Source organism: Lates calcarifer, linkage group LG11, assembly GCF_001640805.2.
Source record: "Lates calcarifer isolate ASB-BC8 linkage group LG11, TLL_Latcal_v3, whole genome shotgun sequence".
NCBI classification, from domain to species: Eukaryota; Metazoa; Chordata; class Actinopteri; family Centropomidae; genus Lates; species Lates calcarifer.
In genome coordinates, this window is record NC_066843.1 from 907,015 (window position 1) to 930,401 (window position 23,387).

Sequence of the window (23,387 nt, forward strand, 5' to 3'; positions counted from 1 at the left end):
CCAAAGGCTAGGGTTAGGGTTATGACTTCTAACCAAAGGCTAGGGTTAGGGTTATAACTTTTAACTGTAGGCTAGGGTTAGGGTTATGACTTCTAGTTACAGGCTAGGGTTAGGGTTAGGGTTAGGGTTATGACTTCTAGTTACAGGCTAGGGTTAGGGTTATGACTTTTAACTGTAGGCTAGGGTTAGGGTTATGACTTCTAGCTACAGGATAGGGTTAGGGTTAGGGTTAGGGTTACAGCATTTGACCACTTGTAGGGTTAGGGTTATGACTTTTAGCCAAAGGCTAGGGTTAGGGTTATGACTTTTAGTTACAGGCTAGGGTTAGGGGTATGACTTCTAGCTACAGGATAGGGTTAGGGTTAGGGTTAGGGTTACAGCATTTGACCACTTGTAGGGTTAGGGTTATGACTTTTAGCCAAAGGCTAGGGTTAGGGTTATGGCTTCTTAACCAAAGGCTAGGGTTAGGGTTAGGGTTAGGGTTACAGCATTTGACCACTTGTAGGGTTAGGGTTATGACTTTTAACTATAGGCTAGGGTTAGGGTTAGGGTTAGGGTTATGACTTCTAGTTACAGGCTAGGGTTAGGGTTAGGGTTAGGGTTATGACTTCTAGTTACAGGCTAGGGTTAGGGTTATGACTTTTAACTGTAGGCTAGGGTTAGGGTTATGACTTCTAGCTACAGGATAGGGTTAGGGTTAGGGTTAGGGTTACAGCATTTGACCACTTGTAGGGTTAGGATTATGGCTTTTAGCCAAAGGCTAGGGTTAGGGTTATGACTTTTAGTTACAGGCTAGGGTTAGGGGTATGACTTCTAGCTAGAGGCTAGGGTTAGGGTTAGGGTTAGGGTTATGACTTCTAGTTACAGGCTAGGGTTAGGGTTATGACTTTTAACTGTAGGCTAGGGTTAGGGTTATGACTTCTAGCTAGAGGCTAGGGTTAGGGTTAGGGTTAGGGTTACAGCATTTGACCACTTGTAGGGTTAGGATTATGGCTTTTAGCCAAAGGCTAGGGTTAGGGTTATGACTTTTAACTGTAGGCTAGGGTTAGGGTTATGACTTCTAGCTAGAGGCTAGGGTTAGGGTTAGGGTTAGGGTTACAGCATTTGACCACTTGTAGGGTTAGGATTATGGCTTTTAGCCAAAGGCTAGGGTTAGGGTTATGACTTTTAACTGTAGGCTAGGGTTAGGGTTATGACTTCTAGCTAGAGGCTAGGGTTAGGGTTAGGGTTAGGGTTACAGCATTTGACCACTTGTAGGGTTAGGGTTATGACTTTTAACTATAGGCTAGGGTTAGGGTTAGGGTTAGGGCTATGACTTCTAGTTAGGGTTAGGGTTAGGGTTAGGGTTAGGGTTACAGCATTTGACCACTTGTAGGGTTAGGGTTAGGGTTAGGGTTATGACTTTTAACTGTAGGCTAGGGTTAGGGTTATGACTTTTAACTGTAGGCTAGGGTTAGGGTTATGACTTCTAGCTACAGGATAGGGTTAGGGTTAGGGTTAGGGTTACAGCATTTGACCACTTGTAGGGTTAGGGTTATGACTTTTAGCCAAAGGCTAGGGTTAAACATTTAGGGTTATACATTTTAATTGCAAACTGCAAGTAGAGAATAGTTTTCATTTATGCATTACAAAATTTGTGATATTATTTTTAAAACAAAGAAACTCAACCCAAAATTTAAGCCACAAACATTTATTGATTCTGTTCTATTTAACAAACCACAGCAAAGATAATGACAGATGTTTGACCACTTGGAGACAGTTTGTTTTCTCACACAACATTTAATACAGTGATGAGCACATAGGAGGATATGCTTGTCTTATACATCTCCAAACATCTTTAAGAACATGTAACCATGTGACTACTTTTGTTGTCCTCTTCAAGTGATGTAGTCTTCTCCTCTTGCAGAAACAAATCATGTTAATCATAGAAACTGTCCAAACCTACCCTTACTATACTATGACATTTTTTGATGTTTTTTGACGCCTTACAATACTGTGACATTTTTTTACCTTTTTTGACGCTTTACTATTTTAAGATATTTTTTGATGTTTTTTGACACCTTATTATACTATGACATTTTTGGATGATTTTTGACGCCATACTATACTATGACATTTTTTGACCATTTTTGACACCTTACTATAATATGACATTTTTTGATGTTTTTTGACATCTTACTATACTATGACATTTTTGTCACATTTTTGACACCTTACTATACTATGACATTTTTTGACCGTTTTTGACACCTTACTATAATATGACATTTTTTGATGTTTTTTGACAATTTATTATTTTAAGACATTTTTTTCACATTTTTGACGCCTTACTATACTATGACATTTTTTGGTGATTTTTGACGCCATACTATACTATGACATTTTTTGATGATTTTTGACGCCGTACTATTCTATGACATTTTTTTCCCATTTTTGTCGCCTTACTATACTATGACATTTTTTGACTGTTTTTGACACCTTACTATACTATGACATTTTTTGACCGTTTTTGACACCTTACTATAATATGACATTTTTTGACATCTTACTATACTATGACATTTTTGACACTTTACTATATTAAGACATTTTTTTCACATTTTTGACGCCTTACTATACTATGACATTTTTTTTTACCTTTTTTGACGCTTTACTATTTTAAGACATTTTTTGACGCCTTATTATACTATGACATTTTTTGATGATTTTTGACGCCATACTATACTATGACATTTTTGTCACATTTTTGACGCCTTACCATACTATGACATTTTTTTCACATTTTTGACGCTTTACTATTTTAAGACATTTTTTATAATTTTTGATGCCATACTATACTATGACATTTTTTGATGATTTTTGATGCCTTACTATACTATGACATTTTTTGATAATTTTTGAGGCCATACAATACTATTACATTTTTTGATGATTTTTGACGCCATTCTATACTATGACATTTTTTGACGCCTTACTATACTATGACATTTTTTGATGATTTTTGACACCTTACTATACTATGACATTTTTTGACCGTTTTTGACACCTTACTATACTATGACATTTTTTGATCATTTTTGACGCCTTACTATTTTAAGACATTTTTTATCATTTTTGATGCCATACTATACTATGACATTTTTTGATGTTTTTTGACATCTTACTATACTATGACATTTTTTGACCATTTTTGACACCTTACTATACTATGACATTTTTTGATGATTTTTGACACCTTACTATACTATGACATTTTTTGACCATTTTTGATGTCTTGCTATATTATGACATTTTTGTCACATTTTTGACGCCTTACTATACTATGACATTTTTTGTTTTTTTTTTTGACGCCTTACTATACTATGGCATTTTTTTCACATTTTTGACGCCTTACTATTTTAAGACATTTTTTATCATTTTTGATGCCATACTATACTATGACATTTTTTAATGATTTTTGACGCCTTACTATATTATGACATTTTTTGACCATTTTTTGACACCTTACTATACTATGACATTTTTTAACCTTTTTTGACGTTTTGCTATTTTAAGACATTTTTTGATGTTTTTTGACGCCTTACTTGACTATGACATTTATTGATGACTTACTTTACTATGACATTTTTGGACCATTTTTGATGACTTAGAGTAAAAATAGTATGGCATCAAAAGACATCAAAAACATCATAATATAGCAAGGCATGAAGAAGCGTCATTATTTAGGCACCAAAAATGTGTCCAAAAAATGTCACTCTACAGTGCGGCATCAAAAATGTCAGTTATGACAGTTATAGTACGGTGTCAAAAATTTGATGAAAATATTATAGTGTAGTAGGATGTTAAAATGAAAACCAGATTTTAACACATGAGGGAAGTGACAGAACCTTGGAAACACTGACTGTAGAGTTGAACACCAAACTAAAATCAACACTTCAGTGTGTCAGAGTTTGGGTACTGGTAAATAACTTGTCATGTCCAACAGTCAGTGAACACATCACTTTAGCTGTACAACATATAGCTTTCAGGTCCTTCAGTCAATGAACACATCACTGCATCAATGCTTACACTTCATTCAAGCTGTTCCACCTTCAGTTCAGTATAAACCAGCTCTGCAACCTGCTGTTTGAAGCTACAGTGATTCAGATCAAACTCATTTATGACATTAATTTCAATGTGTAATTTAACACCTCTGAAAACATGACACTTGAATAAATGACCACAGTACTTATGCTTGTGTTTCAATATTGGAAAACACAAGAACAACTGAAAAACGAATGAAAGAACTAATCAAATCTAATAATACAAACCCTTCACCACTAAAACTTAAACAGTGGGGGAATGACCAGGTGGTTGACCACACAACCACAGAGACAAAAAACTGACCATAAATACATGTAAAACAAACAGAGGTAGAGACAAAATCCACAAAAAGACACAAAACAAACACAGCTAAACCACCACAAAGAGACGAAAAAAACGACGACAAAACGATGGAAGAAGACCACAAAGACACAAACTGGCCACAAAGAGACAAAACATGTCTACAAAGAGACCAGAGACACAACAAACCCACAAAGAGTTGTAAATAGACTAACACAGTGTTATCATCCATCCACATCTTCAGTTAGAGACGCTTTAGTCACAGAAACACAAACAGGCACGATTAAAAATGACTGAAAATGGAAATACAGCCAAAGGTTATAATTTAAAGAGAAGGCTAAAGCTAAAGCTAATGCTCGCCGTTAATCAGTGAGCTCATTAGCCTTACCTTCGCCGTGTTGTACTCAGCATCCAGCCTCATTCACTGTTCAACAAAAACAGCTCCAGAACTTGGTGACCTTTTCAGGAAATATGTTTCTCACTGTTACAGACAAAACGACGACCCAAATGTTAGTTTTGCTCAATATTTTCATTCGTCTTCCGACTCTGTTTCTCTGCCGCTCTGCGCTGCGCAGGTCACAGTCAGTGATGTCACATATCACGCTCAATGATGACACACGCCGGCCAACCAGCAATCAACCGCTTCTGATTGGTCGAAATTAATCTAATTTTGCACATTATTTGCGACAAAGGTGGTTCCAGTCAGCTGCCAAAGGGAAAAACTGAAAACTGACAAGACAACAACTGCTGTTGCCATGCTCCAGCAAGGTTTTAATTATCTGTGTAGCCAGCAACAACATATTTAAAGTAGATTCAATAAGGTTAATTACACTCAGTTGAATACGACAATAACAACAACACACTGATGCTCTGGACTGAACTGGTCTTGAGACGTTTAGAGGAATCTGTGTCTGTCACAACCCGTCTCAAGAACTGTGACAAGCACATCTGGCCCAGGTGCAGAGACCTTCCAATCACAAGGAAATCACAAGAAAAACACATTAGTGACACCTGGTGGAGGGGTTGACACATGTCTGAAATAAACAGTTTGAGTTAAACCATCTGATTGTTGTTCAGTCTGTTGCATGTTGCTCCCTCAGTGTTCAGTCCTGAAATGAATCCCAGAAATTTATTTTCACGTTTCATCCTCAGATATACTTTTATTTTGTGCTGTGGATCCTGCTCTCAAAGGGAAAAATCTTGCTCGTTGTCCATCACTTTGTTGCCACAGGTCAGAGCTTCAGAGGACAACACCTTACTGAGCTCCTCTTGAGGAGAAACGCTTCAGTCAGTTGTTTGTCCCTTTAGTTTTGGCTCATGTTTTGGCTGCAGTCGCCCCATCAGACATTTTGTTTGTCTTTAAACGTCAGTGTCAGTGTTCGTCTGTGTGTTGGGGCGTTCGGCCGTTACTCGGGCAGCAGTCGTGGTAAGGTTTAAAAGTCTTTGATGGTGAGTTTGAGTGCCTTGTGAACTGGCGGAGGGCTCCTCTGCAGATCAGTGTGAACCAGTAAAGCTGCAGGGGCCAGAGCAGAGCGGCCCCCAGGTTACACTGCCACGGGGCCACGAGGGGAACCAAGTACACCGGGATGGAGGCGTACCTGAAAAACAAAACAAACCAACTGAGACATTTGTATGGAGTTCTGTTCCCTCAAATAAGTAACTGACACTGCGTTAAATCAGAAGATGGAGTGACGTCACCTGGACGCTCATTATAGCTGCTCTTTCAGAGTTTAGACAACTTCAAAACAAATATATACTCTAGCTGAAGAACACCTCAGTTGTTAATATTTGATTTTAATGTCAACACTTTAGAACGTTCTGAAAAAGTCATTCTAATTCAACTGTTCAAAAGTGCTGTGGCTTTAACAAACTACACCAAACTCTGCTTCCTATTCTTGATATTTTCTTAAGTTTCCTGGCTGGATATCAGAGATGAGCTATCATCATCATCATCCTCAACACCAATGTTAATGACAGTATCATCAGCATAGAGTCGTCATCACCCTGATGAAATAAGACTCTGACATTATCTTGTACACTAAATTCATTCAGTTAGAGGGAGATCAAACCTGCTCGCCAAAGTTACATACAGCAACAACAGGTGTTCAGGGCTAAGACTTTAAGGTTAAATAGTAATAATTGTTACTGAAAACCGTGACCTCCTTCTAAATATCCTTGTTTACAGTGGGTGCAGTTACCTGCTGTAGGCGTAGTACAGGTAAGGGAAGAGTAAGACCCGACAGATGAAGAAGGAGAGCAGCATGAGGACGCCGTTCACTTTGTGTAGCAGCGTGTGTTGTTTCTGATACTGAAGACATGAAAGCAGAGGAAAACGTCTTCAGTGTTAACATACACGTTGTAATTCTTTTAAAAGCAGATCAGGAGACACTGAAACAATCAGGCTGAATTCAGGCTCCAACAGGAAGCCCAGCTTTTACAGGTGAGAGCCAGTGTATGTATCAGTTTTACAGGTAAAAGGGGCTGTTTGGATTACCTGGATCAGGACCTTCCCCAGACAGACGAACGGTGTGCTGAGCTCCGGCAGAAACAAAACGCCCTGGAAATAATCACCTTTACCCTGCCTCCACACCTAATAACACACAGACACAAAAGAAACACACAAGGCTGAGGAACCAAACTCAGCGACCATATCGTAGTGTTTTAAATGCAAACAGACAAAATGTGGCTCTGGTATAAACTCTATACATTTGAATCTGGGTCTTATTTTCCCATGTTTGTGGGTGGATTCCTACAGAGACAGAGCTTTTTAGTGTTACTATAAAACAACTCCTTGATATTTTGGCCCCAAGAATCAACAGTTAGAGCCAAAGGAGCGATGGACTGTACCAGCACTCTACAGACACAACAAACAAGATACAGATGAAAGAACTAATCTTGGTGCTAAAAATGTAAAGGTAGTCCTGAGGGTGGCGCTAGAACAAAGGTGAGGGGTCGTTGTTGCCATAGTTACCAGTGAAGCAGGGAAGCAGAAGGCCACCATGAAGATGTGATGCAGCACCATGAGGATCTCTCTGCGCAGGTAACCCACCACAGCAGCTCCCACCGACCTGACATCCCCACGCTTCCCCTCCTCCTCCTCCTCGTGACCTTTGACCTGCAGCTTGTGCCAGTGACACAGGAACATGGCGTAGATGTCGTAGGCAAAGTAAGGCGTGGCGAACAGGATGTAAGGAGTCGGTCAGCCAGTGTCTAGGGAGGTGAAAGGAAAGACTAATTTTACAGAGCAGGACAGGAGCTGCTGGAGGATCAGAGGCTTTTATTAAAGAGTCAGATCCTTTTAGTTTAATCAGAAACATCTCTATATATCACTACCAGACTCCATAGAGCAAAAACAGGGATTTAACCAGGAGCTGCTGGAATACCACTGCCTCCATCTGTTAGTGTGTCTGTGTTACTGTGTGACTTTCAGTGGTGGAAGAAGTAATCAGATACTTTACTGCAGTAAAAGTACCACACAGTAACACAGACACACTAACAGATGGAGGCAGTGGTATTCCAGCAGCTCCTGGTTAAATCCCTGTTTTTCTCTATGGAGTCTGGTAGAGATATATAGAGATGTTTCTGGTTAAACTAAAAGGATCTTGACCTCTTTAATAAGAAGCTCTGTCTCTGTAGCTTCTATTGAAATATATTAATGTCAACAATGCTGACTTGTGAATGAACCAAACCTCGGTGTGGGTTTGTAATCTAATTAACAATCTGAGTCTAATTCGCCTCCTGAGCCGAGCAGCAGCAGCAGAGCTATTTCAGTCTCTAAGACTCTAATCCCTGCACGCTGAGCATGATGGGAAATGAAATGATGAAGATGACAATGTGAGACAGATGACAGAGGGGTGAGGCGCTGTGGCAGTAGATCCCAGGTTTCCTGTGTCAGCTCCTTCATTTCCCAGTCAAAGCGAACAGGAGTTTGTGTCTGAGCTGCATTTGTTTATCAAATCACACCAGAGACTCTGACTCTGTCGCTGCTGCAAAACTCAGCCTGAACTGGTGCAGGAAGTATTTCATTCATTGTTTACTTAAGTACAAATACATTCATGTAAGAATACTCCATTACAAGTAAAAGTCCTGCTTACAGGATAATCTTTTTTAACCAGAAAATTTTCTATAAATCAATACCAGGCTCCATTGACAAAAACAGGAATTTTACAGAGCACGAAACAGGGAGCTGCTGCCTCCATCTGTTAGTGTGTCTGTGTTACTGTGTGGTACTTTTACTTCAGTAAAGTATCTGATTACTTCTTCCACCACTGAAAGTCTCACAGTAACACAGACACACTAACAGATGGAGGCAGTGGTATTCCAGCAGCTCCTGGTTAAATCACTGTTTTTGTCAATGGAGTCTGGTGTATCAGAGCAGAGGGATGAAGTGGCTGTTTCTAACAGGTGAAAGAAAAGGAGGAAGAATGGATGAAAGATTAAAAATGAAGGTGTGAGGTGGATACAAAGAGACATTTAGTCGTCACCTGTCCTCCATGACGTCTCTGCAGGAGGAGACGATGATACAACCGGCTGCTGTGGCCATGATGGACTGGACGGACGACACCAGGCTGAGACAACAGGAACAAAATGTTCAACAACTGAGAAAAAGTCTGAGTCACTAAGGACGAGTCTGAGTTCAGTCTTGAGTCAAGTCCAAGTCGCTAAGAACCAGTCTAAATTGAGTTTGGAGTGTCCTGTGTTTGAGTCCAAGTGACCAAACAAGAGTCCAAGTCAAGACTGAGTCAAGTCTGAAATCCCCAGTGTTCGAGTCTGAGACCAGGTCAGTAAAGATGAGTCTGAGTCGAATCAGAGTCCAGTCCAAGTCCAAGTCCAAGAAGAGTCAGAGTCAAGTCAAAGTAGAACTGAGTCTCGAGTCTCCAGCGTTTGAGTCCAAGTCACCAAAGATGTGTCCATGCCGAGTCCGAGTCATGAAGACTGATTCTTAGCTCTGTTTCTGATGCAGGTGAACACTGAACAGTATCACTACAGCGATCAATAGCTTATGACAACAGACCACAGACTTTAATTCTGAATTTCAAACACACTGATTCCTTTAATGATCAATACATCTGACATTTAGTTTCTTCAATAACTGATCGATAAATGTAAGAAAACAGAAACGCAGGTGAACTTCTGGTGTGTGTGTGTGTGTGTGTGTGTGTGTGTGTTTCTTACCGTGTGGATACGACAGCAGCGTCGCCCTCCCTCCATCCCATCATGTGTCTCAGAGTCAGTTTGGACAACAGGAAGAGTCCAGGGAAGAAGACGGAGCCGGCGCCGATGAGGACGAGGGCCGACATGTCTGCTGGGTTCACCTGTGAGTCTGTGTGTTTAATGTGTGTGTGTGTGTGTGTGTGTTAATGTGTGTGTGTAGATTTCCTCTCACACACTCTCTCTGGATGAGCTGCAGTGTTAAATGAAGACAGGTTTGTAGGAGCTCAGAGGAGGAGGATCAGGAGGGTGGAGCCTCCTGCTGCCACCTGTCAGAAGGAGGAGGGACAAACTCATCTGTGGACTCATACAGGGACCTGGACCTGGATCCGGACCTGTACAACATGAACTGGCTCTGTTAACTCTGAGTTTACTGATCCTGAAACAGGCAGAGTTGATGTCAGAACCATGAATGAACTGTTTAATGTGATGTGAAACAGTGACACCTGCAGGTAAAGTCAGGTACTGCAACAGCAGAGGCAAAGTGCAATGACTTTTACTGGGAGCTGCTGGGATGTAGGAATCTGTAGGAATCCCATCATAATGTGCACTCAGCCAATCAGGCGTTTATATAAATATATTAGTTTGCTGTTGGTTTTATGTGCTAACTGCTCACACAAATAAAACCTTAAACCCACAGATTTCTTCACGTTGAGAAAAGAACTGACTGCTGAACATGGCAGAGGAATATTATCCAGTGTCCATTTATTTATTTATCATTCACTACTTTAAGTCTAAACATTTTTTTAAGAAATTCAAGTATTTGTTGGGAACACAAGTCAAAAAACAAACAAAACCTTTTGCTAAACGAAGACAAAAAACATCCGTTTAAAACATCAGTTTCATATTTATAATAATAATAAACACATCAAGTTTCTTTTCATAGAAGAAAACAAGTCTAATCTCTATAGATGACCATCCGTCTGTTCGTCCGTCTGTCTTCGCTCTGCTTTAACTTCAACGTCTAAAAACTGACCCAACAGAAGCTCAAAGACTCTAAAACACACTCGTCAGCTGATCTGAGAACAGAGCGCAGGGAGGGAAAAAGACCCAACAGGTCATCTAAGTTTAAAAACTGTTCCTAACCTGGAAGGAGCTCTACTAAACACAACAACAGAAAAAAAGAAAGAAAATAAAAAGTCCAGAGGGAAACGTTTCGGTTTTAATTCTTCCCTAAACGAGTAAACGTGTCGCTCATATTAAAAATCAGTGCCTCAGATTATTAAAGACAGAGCTGAATTTGTGTGTTTACTGCACAAAATATACTACAAAAAAACTTTTTTCTGACGTTTAACTGAAGATTTCTGGGGTGTTCAACTGTTGGTCGGACGTTGGAAGACGATTCAATGACTTGTTGAATTAATTAAAGGTATTTTCACTGTTTTCTTACATGTTATGGACAAAACAAGTTGTTCATTAATCAAGAAAATGTCGGCAGATGAACCGATACTGAGAATAATCATTAGTTGCAGCTCTAGTTATTATTATACTTTGACATAACTCTTAAACAAAAACACCTAAACAAGGTCCAGTTACTCAACATGGCCAAAACATTTGTAAACAATCCAGGAGCCACTTACGAGTTTGTCTACAGACTAATCGATCAGTGGGAAATAATAAATCAATAATGGATAACAATAATCTTTAGTTATGGTCCTAAAACATCCTCAACAAGTCTCACACCGTCAGAGCGCTGAAGAAACAAAAGTGTGAACGCTGCGAATTCGCGAAAAAAAAAAAAAATCTGAGAAGTGATTTTGTTTGTCTGAGGGCACAAATTACACCAATAAGTTTATTTCAAGCAGCAACATTTCAATTGTAACACAAAACAAAATATTGCTATTTTAAACTTCAAATAAACTTATCAGTGCCGACAGCGCGCAAAGAACTCTCTTTTTTTGTTTTGTTTTTTTAGGGAAAAATTATTGTAAACGTTTTCCCAACTCCGGACTCTGTAAAAAGTCTAATTAGATCACAACAAACAAAAACAGAAAACTTCTAATAAAAATCACTTCCTAAGATGAATTAAATAAAAAAATTACCACAAAATGTACGTTTTCGTCATCGTCGACAAACTCAACCATTGCACAGCATTCAAACCCAAATGCTCTCCATGGGATAATAAATATACACATGCAGATATACAAGTCGGTCTCTGTTTCTCACAGAGACTCGCTGTGTTCCTGTTGAAGAGGAGCTGAGGTTTCAGGGGTTAAAAATCTGGAAACTTGTCGAGGACGCTCAGAGGGGGCGGCGGGGGCTCAGGGGCCCCACCTGCTGGAGGTTCAGGGCAGGTACGACAATAATAATAATAATAATAATAATAATAATAATAATAAAGAAAAAACATGAAAATCTGAGAACACTGAATGCAGCTTCTCCACCTTTTCAAACACACGATCCAGGAAGTGTGTGTCTGAGTTTCCTCCACATCTCGTCAAGTTTCAACAAAAACAAACGTGGATTAAAAACAATCGACAGCCTGGTTAGAGACGTGAGGAGGAATCAAACTGTCGCGATGTTTGAATGCTGAGTGTTCTCTCTCTGTTTTAGTCAGGCCCCGTTGGCACTAACACTGACCCTTTTCGTAAAGTTCCTGAGATCCTAAAAAAGGTTCCTGGCAAAGTTCCTGCAGTCAAAAAAGGGCCGAACGTCTCGGGGCCACGTGGAACCAGCGACGATTTAAAGGACCACACTGATGGTTTTACATGTTTCCTGCAACAACTACAGACTTAATCCTGAAGATTTCACAGAGTGTCAACTCAATTTTCTAGATTTCTCCAACAATCTGCTTTTTTACATCGTCCAAAAAAGGAAATTCTTACTTTCTAACTTCCAACAAACTGCTTTCAGTTTGAGTTGACAACCACGTGTTAAACCTTTGCGTTAAGATGTCTTATTCTAGTCTCAGGTCGCCTTCGAACGTCCGTCCATGGCCAAAAGATGGAAATTAGCCTCCTGTCCTTGAACGCACCACTTACAACAGAACAGAATGATAAAAGACGTCAGTGTTGAGTTCGGAGCTGAAACAATTAGTTGCTCGACAGAAAAATCAAAGGGCAACAAGCTCCAGCTCCTCACATCTGATTATTGCTGGTATTAAACTGAAGATCTTTGGGTTTTGAACTGTTGGTCGGACAAAACGAGACACGAAAAGACACTGGATAAATGCAATGGACATTTTTCAACTGATAATGAAAATAATCGTGTGTGCAGGAAGTTTCACATCTCTGTGAATTCATTATCAAGGATTTGATTTGAAGATGTGGAGAAGATGCAGTTAAGCAGCTAAACATGTAAACACCACCAGTATGGACACTTTAAATGAAAATTATCCCAATTAAACGGACGATTGTGACCGAAGGCTGACGTTAAAGTACTTAACTCATCCACCCGTTTGTGGTCACAGGACAGAAATCTCCTCCATGACGAGAGAGCCGCCTGCAAAACTTCTTACAGTGTAGAATCTGATACCGATTTTCACCGATAATCCAAACTAGGATCAATACTGGTGCGTCCTTATGTGGCTTTGTACAATTCATAGTCTACAAGAGGACACCTGAGCCTTAAACTGAACAGGAACTAAAAACAACAATAAACCAAAGAAAAGAAAAACAGCAGCATTTCACTGACGACATCCTTCTCTCTCAAAACCTCACTGATTCTGAGCGGCGGGGCGAGAGGCGAGAGGCGAGGAGCGAGCACGAGGTAAAAAGAAGTCACTGAATCTGGAGGAATGACGGTAAAGGTGTGACGGGAGGGTTTCAGTTCATAGATGTGCACAAATCCCACGTGCACCCCCAAGGTCCTCAGCCTTCAGTTTGTTATTTCCCAGGGTTTGAGGTAACTGAGACTGAGAGGGGTCGCTTAAAACAACAACAACAAAAAGGGTGGAGACACACACTCTTCAACAAACACTCAATAAATTAAGAAGAAAAAAAAAACATAATCGCTGTTGTTGCTTCCTCTTTCTCTCTCCGCTGGTGGGACAAAAAGTCGAGGCCGAGGAGGTGTTTTTAGATAATACATGATGAGACGGGAAGGAGGGAAAACTAAAACAAAAGCAGCCAAACATCTGTTGTTTCAGCCTCTTTCTATCTGTAGAACACCATTTCAGACGATTAAAACACTGAGACAAAATTTTCCTGTCATAATTTTCAAAATAAAAGTCTGTCTGCTGACGTCAGACTGGGGGGGAATGACTTCCTCTTTTCTAAACTCTTTATTTTTCCCGCTCAGCGTGGCCCGAGGTTAAGGTGGTCAAAAAAAAAACTGATCCAGGGACCGGAAACAAACTGACCGTGAGGAAAAGGAGCCGCTCGAAAAACAACAACAACAACAACAACAACAAGGCTAACTGTCTGTGGAGAAACACCTGGGGACTGTGGTTAAAACCTGCTACATCTGTTAGAGTTGCATTATTAACGCTGCGTCGGCACGCGAAGGAGGCCGAGCGACGAAAACACAGTGAGTGATGCGTTCGAGGAAAAAACAAAATAAAAACCTTGGCGGTTAAATGGTGTCACGTCGTTTGGCGGGTGATGGCGTCTTGTTGAGTTGTACACTGATGCAAAGTGTCCGGTTGGCGAGAGAGCACGCTCCAAAGTTTGGTTTCCCCCGGTGTGTTTATCGCTTCTCTTTCTTTTCTTATTTTTTAAGTTAAACCATATTGCACAGGGCTGGAATGACTTCAAAAATCAACTAAGCAACAATTCTACCAAACAATTAAAATCATTATTCCTTAATGTCTCTACTAACAGAGCTGGAAAATCCAAAATCGAGTACCGAGTTCTTCTTTCTTATTCATCCTCAAGCACTTCAGCAGCATTTGTTGTTTTTTTTTTTTAATTCAGCACCGAAAACGCCTCGAGCATCAGCCGTCTGGGTCGTTAGAAGAGTGAAGCAGGTTAAGTTTTTATATTCTGGAAACTTCAAAGGGAAAAAAATATTCAGGGACTTTCAGGAGGTGGGTTGACTGTTTCCCTCGTCTGCATCTCGCCAGGTGAACAAAGAAGAAGAAATAAAAAACGACCCAAACTCTTCGGTATTTTCAGATGTCACGGCCGATGAAATCCTTTCTCAAACTGCTGTCGCTCCTTGAGCCGAAGGAGGAGGAGCGTTCATCTCTCCTCCTTCCTGGACACCTTGGAGGAGTGCCATGCAGTCGACCTGAGGAGGAAAAAAAGTGTTTTCAGATCTGGAATAAACAGAACTTGAAGCTGATTTCAGGCAGGAAAATCACAACATTAACAAAAATCTTTAATGGTACAAATTAAAATCTAAATCAAGTTTTTTTTCTTCTCTTGGCAGAACTGAGCTTCCATAGTGTGAAGAGCATGTAAATGACTTTCATGCAGTCGACAGGGATGAAAGATGAGAATATAAAGGAGTTCTGGTCTGATTATTGTCGTACAGTAAAGGTGGGACACCTGATAAAACGATTAGCAACACTTGATGCATGATGAGGATTAAACCTGAGCTGACAGGCTAAGTAACGCACTGATACAGAATCTGGAAACTACTTCCTCAGCAGCTCAGACTCCCCCCTAACTCCCTCCCGCCCTCTTTCTCCTCCTCACCTGATGAAGGTCTTGAAGGCAGCACTCTGAGGGTTGATGCACAGCGGCACCCGTTTGCCCTGCTGGTGCTCCGTGATGAAGCGATGGATTAACTCTGATGTCGGGAAAGAAAAGAACAACATTCGTACAGAAACACGCTGAGCTGAAAACATCACTCGAATAATTAAATCAATAAACAAAACTCGTCGTCATGGTACCTTTTCCCTGCCACACCGACAGCAGACTGTTCTCGTAGCTGTGGCTGAACGGCCGCTCGGCTACCGGCTCAAAGTCCCGGGTGTAAACTCGGCCGCTGGGAACAGAGTAGCAGCACTGACACATGCAGGTGTGGTAACGCAGACGGCCTTCGTCCAGGTACGGGTGGGAGAGGGCGTCGCTGCCGGAAATCCTTTTAGCCTGGAGATGGAAAACAGAGCGAGTGGTTGGACAGAGCTGCTGATCCAGAAACAGGGACATGGTCGTTTAATTTCAGATTTACTGGATCCAGGTCCTGTATGGAGGAATTTACGTGTAATAATTACTTTTTCATTGTTAATGTGTGAGAAGATTGTGACATGAAATAAAACATGAGCCACTCCCTGACTTCGTCCATTGTCTTCGTTCATCCGTTTTCAGGATGCTTGCTGCAGAGTGCCTCGCCAAAATAAAAGTCTCTCTTCTGTTGGCTTCAGAGTGGAGTCTGCCACCGATACAAAACATCCAACCCCCAGCACTAAAAATACTCAAACACGCTCAGTAAGAACTTTATATGGATGCTCGTGCCCCCGGAGTTCGAGGCTGCAGTTCATGTAACGGCCACAGGGTGTCAGTAAAACCAAGATTTTCAGATTTCTCCATTCAGAACCTTTAAGACTGAATAAAACTATGTGCGCACATTGCAATAAAAAAACACAATTAAGTTGATCGTAGCAAATTGTGATCATCGGGTTAATCGTGAATGGAGATAATCGTTAATATCCTCACAAGTCTAACCAATGTACACTCCTGTATTGATTTATTCTGAATCGCCACAAGGGGGAGCTGCATCTTTCCAGTCATTGCAAAATGCTAACCCTGTCACCATGGCTGAAGGCTCGGCTCGAATGCTGTATCCACCGCTAAACAAAGTTAAATCAGGTCCAACAACCTCCAGTTCGACCTCCCATCTCCATGACAACCATCCAGCTCTGTTCGCCGGGCTCCAGGTAAAATGAACTAACGTTACTGTCAGTTACTGAACGTAGCAAGTGTTGGCTCAGTTATGCTAACATTGATATTTATCTAATGTTTGTTACGTTATGATGCTGTTCTGGTCGGCAGTGAATTAAGCTAACGTTAGCCAGGTAAGTTGCGATCTCTGCAGAACTGACTGTAATTCACTACAGTTAACGTAATATTGATTTGGCCACAGCCCATAAAGGAACGGTTCAAATCATTGCACCCAACATGACTGAGCAGACTGCATCAGAAACGTGGCTTCAGTTTCGTCAAAGATCACAGACATCAAACGCTAACGAAAGCCGAGGCCTGTGTTCGTGAGCGTCGTCTGAACTCACCGGATCAAAGACCAGCATCCGACAGAGCAGGTGAACGGCCTCGTGAGTGGCTCCGTCAGACAGCATGTAGAGCACCGACAGCGACGGCTGAGGACAGAACAAAGAGGTTCCTTCGTCAGTTTCTCCTGAGTATTTGTTTTTATTTAAAGCTGTTTCATACATGAAGGAGAGGAGGCTGAACCAGACGCAGTGATGCATTAAAGTGAAAAAGAAAACACAGATTAACACCTCAGCATTTTGTTTCTGCTCAGTCTTCTCTGTGGGAGACTTTGTTAAAAAAGAAATGTTTGAGAACAGAAAGTTTAGATGTCGGTGGAGGATTCAGAGCAAACCACACAGTCACGTACCGGTTTGTGCGGCCCCCTCAGGATGTGGGCTCTGGCTCCTTCACAGGCCGACGCCAGGGCCGACAGAGGAGGAGTTCCCAGCAGGTCTGTGATCAGATCCAGCTGGTACCAAAAAGAGAGAGAGGAGAGAAAACCACGTTAAAGACAGAGCTGCTTTTTAAACCTGCTGTCAGATCAAAGGTCGGTGCAGAGTGTAAACCTGAAGCTGCTGATTTCTCTTTAAGATAAAAGCAAAACAAGGCTCATTAAGCCTCCTGCACAAGATAAACCTGATCAAAACAAAAAGCATTCAGAAGAAAACACAATCATCCACAGTAATTACAAATCCTGTTCAATTTTATTTGTCTTTAGTCAAAAGCCCAAGAAGATTGAAGCCAATTAAAATGAAAAACAGAGAGGAAGGAAAGGCAGGAATCTGCAGCATCTTAAAAACAGGAGAGACTCAGAGAAACTGGACCAGGAAACAGGATTTTCATCAGTGGTGACGTCACGACTTAACAAGCGGATCAGTGTGGACACAGGCTTTTAAAAACCTCCATGGGTTTTCTGTTGGATTTGTGTCAGGGGACAGACTCAGCCTGGTGTGTTTGGGATCATCGTCGTGTTTTTAATTCCTCTCCTACCAAGTCTTTTCATCCAGTATCTGACCAGGTCCACGCCAAACACGCTGAACCTCGTCTGAATTTATTTCGGCTTCATCTGATTAAACAACGAGCTGCCAGCATCCATCAGGCTTCTTCTAATGATCTCTGGCAAAGTTTAATCTGGAGTTTTGTGGCGGTTTTCTTCTTGGACGTCGTCTGTAGAGGTCGACTTCCTGCAGATCATTTTGTGCCAAATCAGAGGCTCTAACTCGTATCTAACATAACCGACGATCAGTGTTTAACTCACCTGCTGGATCGGACTCTGAGCCTGGAAGAGGATACGTCGTCCCAGCAGCTCTGCGAAGATGCAGCCCACTGACCAGACGTCGATGGCCGAGCCGTAGTGCCGGCAGCCCATCAGCACCTCGGGCGCCCTGTAGTACTGAGTCACCACCTCCTGGGTCATGTGACGTGACGGGTCGGGCTCCTCCACACGCGCCAAACCAAAATCACAAATCTAACCAGAGACAACAACAACACCGTCTCTCAGGGGAGTTTTTGGTTTTTGAGAAGTGTCTTTATAAAAAGCCTGACAGGAGGTTTACCTTGAGCAGGCAGTTGCTGTTGACCAGCAGGTTTCCAGGTTTGATGTCCCTGTGCAGGATCCCAGCAGAGTGCAGGTACTTCAAACCTGAACGACACGAAAACAATCTTCAATCTCAGGCTGCAGAAAATACAGACTGATTAAACAGTGTAAATGACAACATGATGAGAGGATTCCTCCAGAGACAGAGCTTTTTATTAAAGAGGAAGATCCTTTAGTTTAACCACAAACATCTCTGTATATCACTACCAGACTCCATAGAGAAAAACAGGGATTTAACCAGGAGCTGCTGGAATACCACTGCCTCCATCTGTTAGAGTGTCTGTGTTGTTGATCCTTATGTAAAGCATCTGAACTCTTCTTCCACCACTGAAAGTCACACAGTAACACAGCACACACTAACAGATGGAGGCAGTGGTATTCCAGCAGCTCCTGTGTTCTGCTCAACTAAAATTCCTCTTTTTGTCAATGGAGTCTGGTACTGATATACAGTGAAGTTTTCATTTGTGATGTTTAGGTGCACCGCTCTTGTCCTTATCAATCATTTGCATCCAAGAACATGAGGTTAAAAAACACCAGTTATCCTTTAACATCCTGACCTGACCATATACATGAAAAAACTGATATGATGAAAAATATCAGCAGAAAACAATTCTCAGAGTCAGTGCTGACTGGAAATGAGCTACTGTTACAACAAATGATGATTTTAAATTAGACTAGAGTGACTCAGACTCTCAGAAAATCTTTATAGAGTCACAGAGAGTAAAAATACACATATTGCTCATCCAAATCTTCATCAAAACAGAAAACGCTGTTATATCTCTGCATCATGTCGTCTCATCGGCCACATTGACCAGCGCTCTCCTCCCTCTCCCTCAGCTCGCTCACCTCGGAGGATCTGATAGAGGAAGACCTTGATGTGGTCGGTGGTGAGAGGCTGAGGAGACACGATCACTTTGTGGAGGTCGCTCTGCATCAGCTCTGTTATCACGTAGCTGCGGGGCGGTTCGCTGTCAAGGAAAAATAAAAACTGACCTCCGCCTACACCAACACGATGCATCTCCGAGCGAGCACGGGTCTCTTTTTTAGCACGAGGACACAGTTGCTTAACAACAAGTGTCAATAAAACGTTAAAATAAAAAAGAAAAGAAGAGGGGAGAGTATCGTGTCAACTACCCACATTAAATATTCACCAGTGGCCAGACTCACATCTGCAGTGAGGAGCTGGATTTAGGAGAGGAGCAGCTAAATTAAGTGAATAAAAAGGAGGACATTAGGGACAATTAATGAAGAGAAACTGGGACAGGAGGAACCAGGAAGTAAATGTATGTGATTAGTGAACAGAACATATGGTTCTAATGTTAAATCTGAAGGATACATTTCCTCAAAGCAGTCGATCTGAGGAGGCTGCAGAATGTCCAGGGCTGATAAAACCTGTTTGGACAGAAAAGGACAAACGTTTATTTAGAAAATCGTCTGTTTAATCCCTCGTTTCCCGCTCCCCGTCTCCGTCCCGCTCATTACGTTGTCGTGTTTGAAGAAGCACAGCATCCTCAGCTCCCTGAAGACCCTCTTACAGGAGACCAGGTTCTGGAAGACATTAGGCATCTTCTTCAAAGCCACCTTGCGACCGTCGCGGGGATCGGTCACCGACCTGTTAAAAGAATCACAGGTGAGTTAGAGGAGTGATTTTCCCAGCGAGAGCTCGGGCTCGTTTTGGTGACACAGATTTAGAGACTGGGTCATTTCATTATGAAAACATGGAGATTAAACTGTGGCAGAGCAGAAACCATTCATCAAAAATGTCCAGTATTCGCTGGTTCTAATGTTTCCCTTCATATTTACATTTATTTATTTATCTGTGAACTGTTTCCATGTTTCAGCCGTTTCATCGATGCTAATCACTTTTGATTAAAGCAAAAAAAAAAACGTAACTTCAGTGAGCAGCAGCGCCTCCTGCAGGTAATTAATTCTGTAATACTGAAGTCAGAGCAACCCCACCAACCCGACAGAAAAATTCAAGATGGCTGTCGTCAACACAGAGCTGCAGGACTGATCCTAAAACCAGTTAGCATGTTAGCATGTTAGCAGTTCAGTGTGTTTCTGGTTAAATGTCTAGACATTTTCAGGTTTTATTCTCCGACATAAAATGGGTCAGTAAATCCCCCACTCCTGATGTTTGAAGCTTTTACGTGTCTTAAAAAAGGCGGTTGCTAACGAGTGCCAGAACAGTGGTGTTCATCTGTGAAGATGATCTGATCAACTAAACCTGAAGGATCAGAAACTTTAGCTGCTCACTGTTTATTTTCTGGAATAATCCAAAACACTACGAAAAAACTGACGTCACTCCCAGTTCAAACTTCAGACGCAGCAAGGTTTTAATGTACAGAGATCAAAGTCTAGCAATCTGTTGACTGGAACTCCAAAACACAGTGTATATTACCCATGATCCTCTTCTCCTTCTGGAGCAGGAAGTGCTGTGGCTGTAACAAACACCAAACTCTGTTTGTAACTCTTGATGTTTCCCTCAGTTTCCTGGATATCAGAGATGAACTCTGGTGTTTAATGGCCTCTCAGTCTTTTTAACTGATCTACTGATTCCAGCAGTTTAAGCTGCTGACTATCGCTCAGTTAGAGGGAGATCAAACCTGAAGAAACACAGGTACACAGAGACACAACAGGCGTTCAGGTGGAGCATGAGAGTCTGAAGATTTTAAGGTTAAATAATCACATAATGTTGCTTTAAGTGTTTGAGTCTCCAGGAAGGAACGCACTCTGCCTGAAAAACAACAGCTTCCATTAAAAGGCTGAGTGTGTTTTATTAATGTCTGACTTCGAGCTCTGGTGAAAACACATTCTTATCTCTCTGACGTTCATTAAAGCAACGAAACCTTAAAAAGAAAAATAATATTCAGTGCAGCTTAATTAAAGCGATTCACCATCTGTCTTCACCTGAGCTTCTGATGAGCCCTAAACCCTGATGATGGTGATAATGATGATGGTGATGGTGATGCCATCTTGTCTGATGAAACATCTGACTGCACACAATCCCTGACTGCTTGTTTTTAAGTTGCAGATTGATTTTAAAAAGGCCATTTTGGTCAAACAGAGAGGATGCTCTGTGATGGATGACTTGTCTGGAGACAGATTAAAACCCCACAGAGATAAATCAAAGCCATGGCTGCCTGGGAGGTGGTGAAACAGTCACAAACACCCTGAAAACACCGAGGTACGCTGTGGGACAATGGTCAGCAGGAATGCGGGGTTTGGATAATTAATGGTGAAAAACATGCAGAGCTCTGCCGAAGCCTTTAACTGGTGTTTTCTTACCACACAACACCAAATGCGCCATAACCGATGGGGCGGTCCGGCTCCATCTCCGCAGGGCTGGGCACCTCGCTGGCCGGGTTGCTGTAGGGCTGAGGCACCGCTGCTCCGCCGCCGGTGCTTCCTCCGAGAGCCGTGGGGTGACGAGGCGTCCCGGCCGGGGCAGTGGGTCCGGTCAGGCACGGTGTGGCGCTGAGGCCCGTGGAGGGGGCTCCGCAGGAGGAGTTGACACAGAAATACTTGTGGCCCAGCTCAGAGCCCGGAAACAAGTCTCCACAAACGGTCTGCCGGCCTGCGCCGTGAAATGCCATCCTCCTACCACCGAACCCCGGAACAGTCCACTCTGTCTGGGCGACACCAAGCTGCTGCTGCCCGGCTAAGCACGGAGGAAATACAGCTCCTCACTCAGCATGACCCATTATTCTATCCTGTGTGTGCATACAGGGAAGACTGGGCTACGATATGTTAACACTGATGTAAACAACCGAGCTCGGTGCCGAGGCGGAGAGAAGCGGGGGGACCGAGTGTCGCCGCTGCAGCCGGACCGAGGCTCGGTTACTCCGCTAGAACATCCACAAAAACACACTAAAAGTCTGGAGCATGTCGGTTAAAGCTCGGCTAAATACACGTCCCGGCTGTGGCGTTACAGCTACAGAACAATCCACCAGTTCACACAGTTTAACCAGCGAGCTGAGTTACCTTTGTGTAGCTCTCACCTGGTTAGTGGAGCTGCTCGGTTAACTCGGCTAACAGCTAGCTAACGACGCTAACCGACGGCTCCAAAAATATGAAAAAATAGACCTTTAACCCCAAAATAAGCTCAGACACTCACTCTACAGAGAGACACTCACTAACACAAGCAAATACATCCAGGTTATTGTCTTTGCTTTTAAAATATATTCATTAAACCCCCCTCGCTGTAGCTAGCTCTCTTGCTAACCAGCTGTTCCAGCTAACAGGTTAACGCACTGGTGTCTGTGACCCACATAACCACCATCGGTCGTTTACACTGACCTACATATTTTAGAGAGGAAACCTTCCCCTCATTAATTAGTTCAACCGACGTACAAACCGAGCGCAGTTGAACCAAATCTGGCACGGCTCGAAAACAGACTTTAAGAAGCCGAGTTAGACGTCCGTCGCCGGAGCTCCTGCCCCCGGCTCCTGGAGCTAGCCGGATCGTTAGCTAGCAGCTAGCTGGCCATCGCGTCGTAACCCCCCGCCACAGAAGCGCCACCGTAACGGCAGTTTGTCGCGCTTTCTGGACGGAGTCTTATCCAAAAAGTCCTTTAAATTCACTGGTAATATAAACCAGCTGGATATCTGGTCGCTTTTCTTTTTTACAGCGACGGCTACACGGCTAGCGGGCTAGCCTGTAGGGGTAGGAGGAGCTGATGAAGCCGGGTGGGGGAGGGTCGAGGCTCTCAGCTCCGCTGTAAACAAAGCTAACGGTGGGTAGCTGTGATGCTGCGGACCCCCTCCACAGGAGACCCGGAGCTGGGAGAGGAGCCCGGATCCCGAACCACAGAGTAAAAATACTCAGTTACGCATAAAAAAGTTAGAGTACTCAAGTATTACCAACACACAGGCCGGATTATCCTCCTGATGACCCAGTGTCAGTGTTATTGTTTAACCCAGAAACTCATCAGAGAGGACAGATTACCACCCCCAGACCCTCAGAACAACTGGTTTACTCCACATAATTCCAGTCTACATAATCTGATCTCAAATCTGTTAGAACATTGTGAAATATCACCTCTGAAGGCTCCTCCACCCTCCATCATCTGTTGTCTTTGATCAAATCTAATCCATATTTT

The 23,387-nt window shown here is 42.4% G+C and overlaps 2 protein-coding genes across 2 annotated transcripts; both read right to left on the reverse strand.

Moving 5' to 3' along the window:
• Positions 1-1,684: 1,684 nt before the first annotated feature.
• Positions 1,685-10,149, reverse strand: LOC108877947 (ceramide synthase-like). Its single transcript, XM_018668212.2, is given in 7 exon segments — positions 1,685-5,981; positions 6,582-6,691; positions 6,878-6,973; positions 7,355-7,573; positions 7,575-7,593; positions 8,868-8,951; positions 9,559-10,149. Coding segments are annotated over 7 exon segments (879 nt in total). The 5' UTR covers positions 9,684-10,149; the 3' UTR covers positions 1,685-5,755.
• Positions 10,150-10,282: 133 nt separating this feature from the next.
• nlk1 (nemo-like kinase, type 1) lies at positions 10,283-23,193 on the reverse strand. The gene is made up of 11 exons (XM_018668187.2): positions 21,574-23,193; positions 19,768-19,897; positions 19,622-19,677; positions 19,132-19,238; positions 18,245-18,330; positions 17,947-18,156; positions 17,056-17,157; positions 16,709-16,795; positions 15,371-15,569; positions 15,174-15,267; positions 10,283-14,763 (listed from the first exon to the last, which is right to left on the reverse strand). The coding sequence occupies exons 1-11, from the start codon at positions 21,879-21,881 to the stop codon at positions 14,715-14,717; spliced, it is 1,428 nt and encodes a 475-aa protein (XP_018523703.1). The 5' UTR covers positions 21,882-23,193; the 3' UTR covers positions 10,283-14,714.
• Positions 23,194-23,387: the final 194 nt, after the last annotated feature.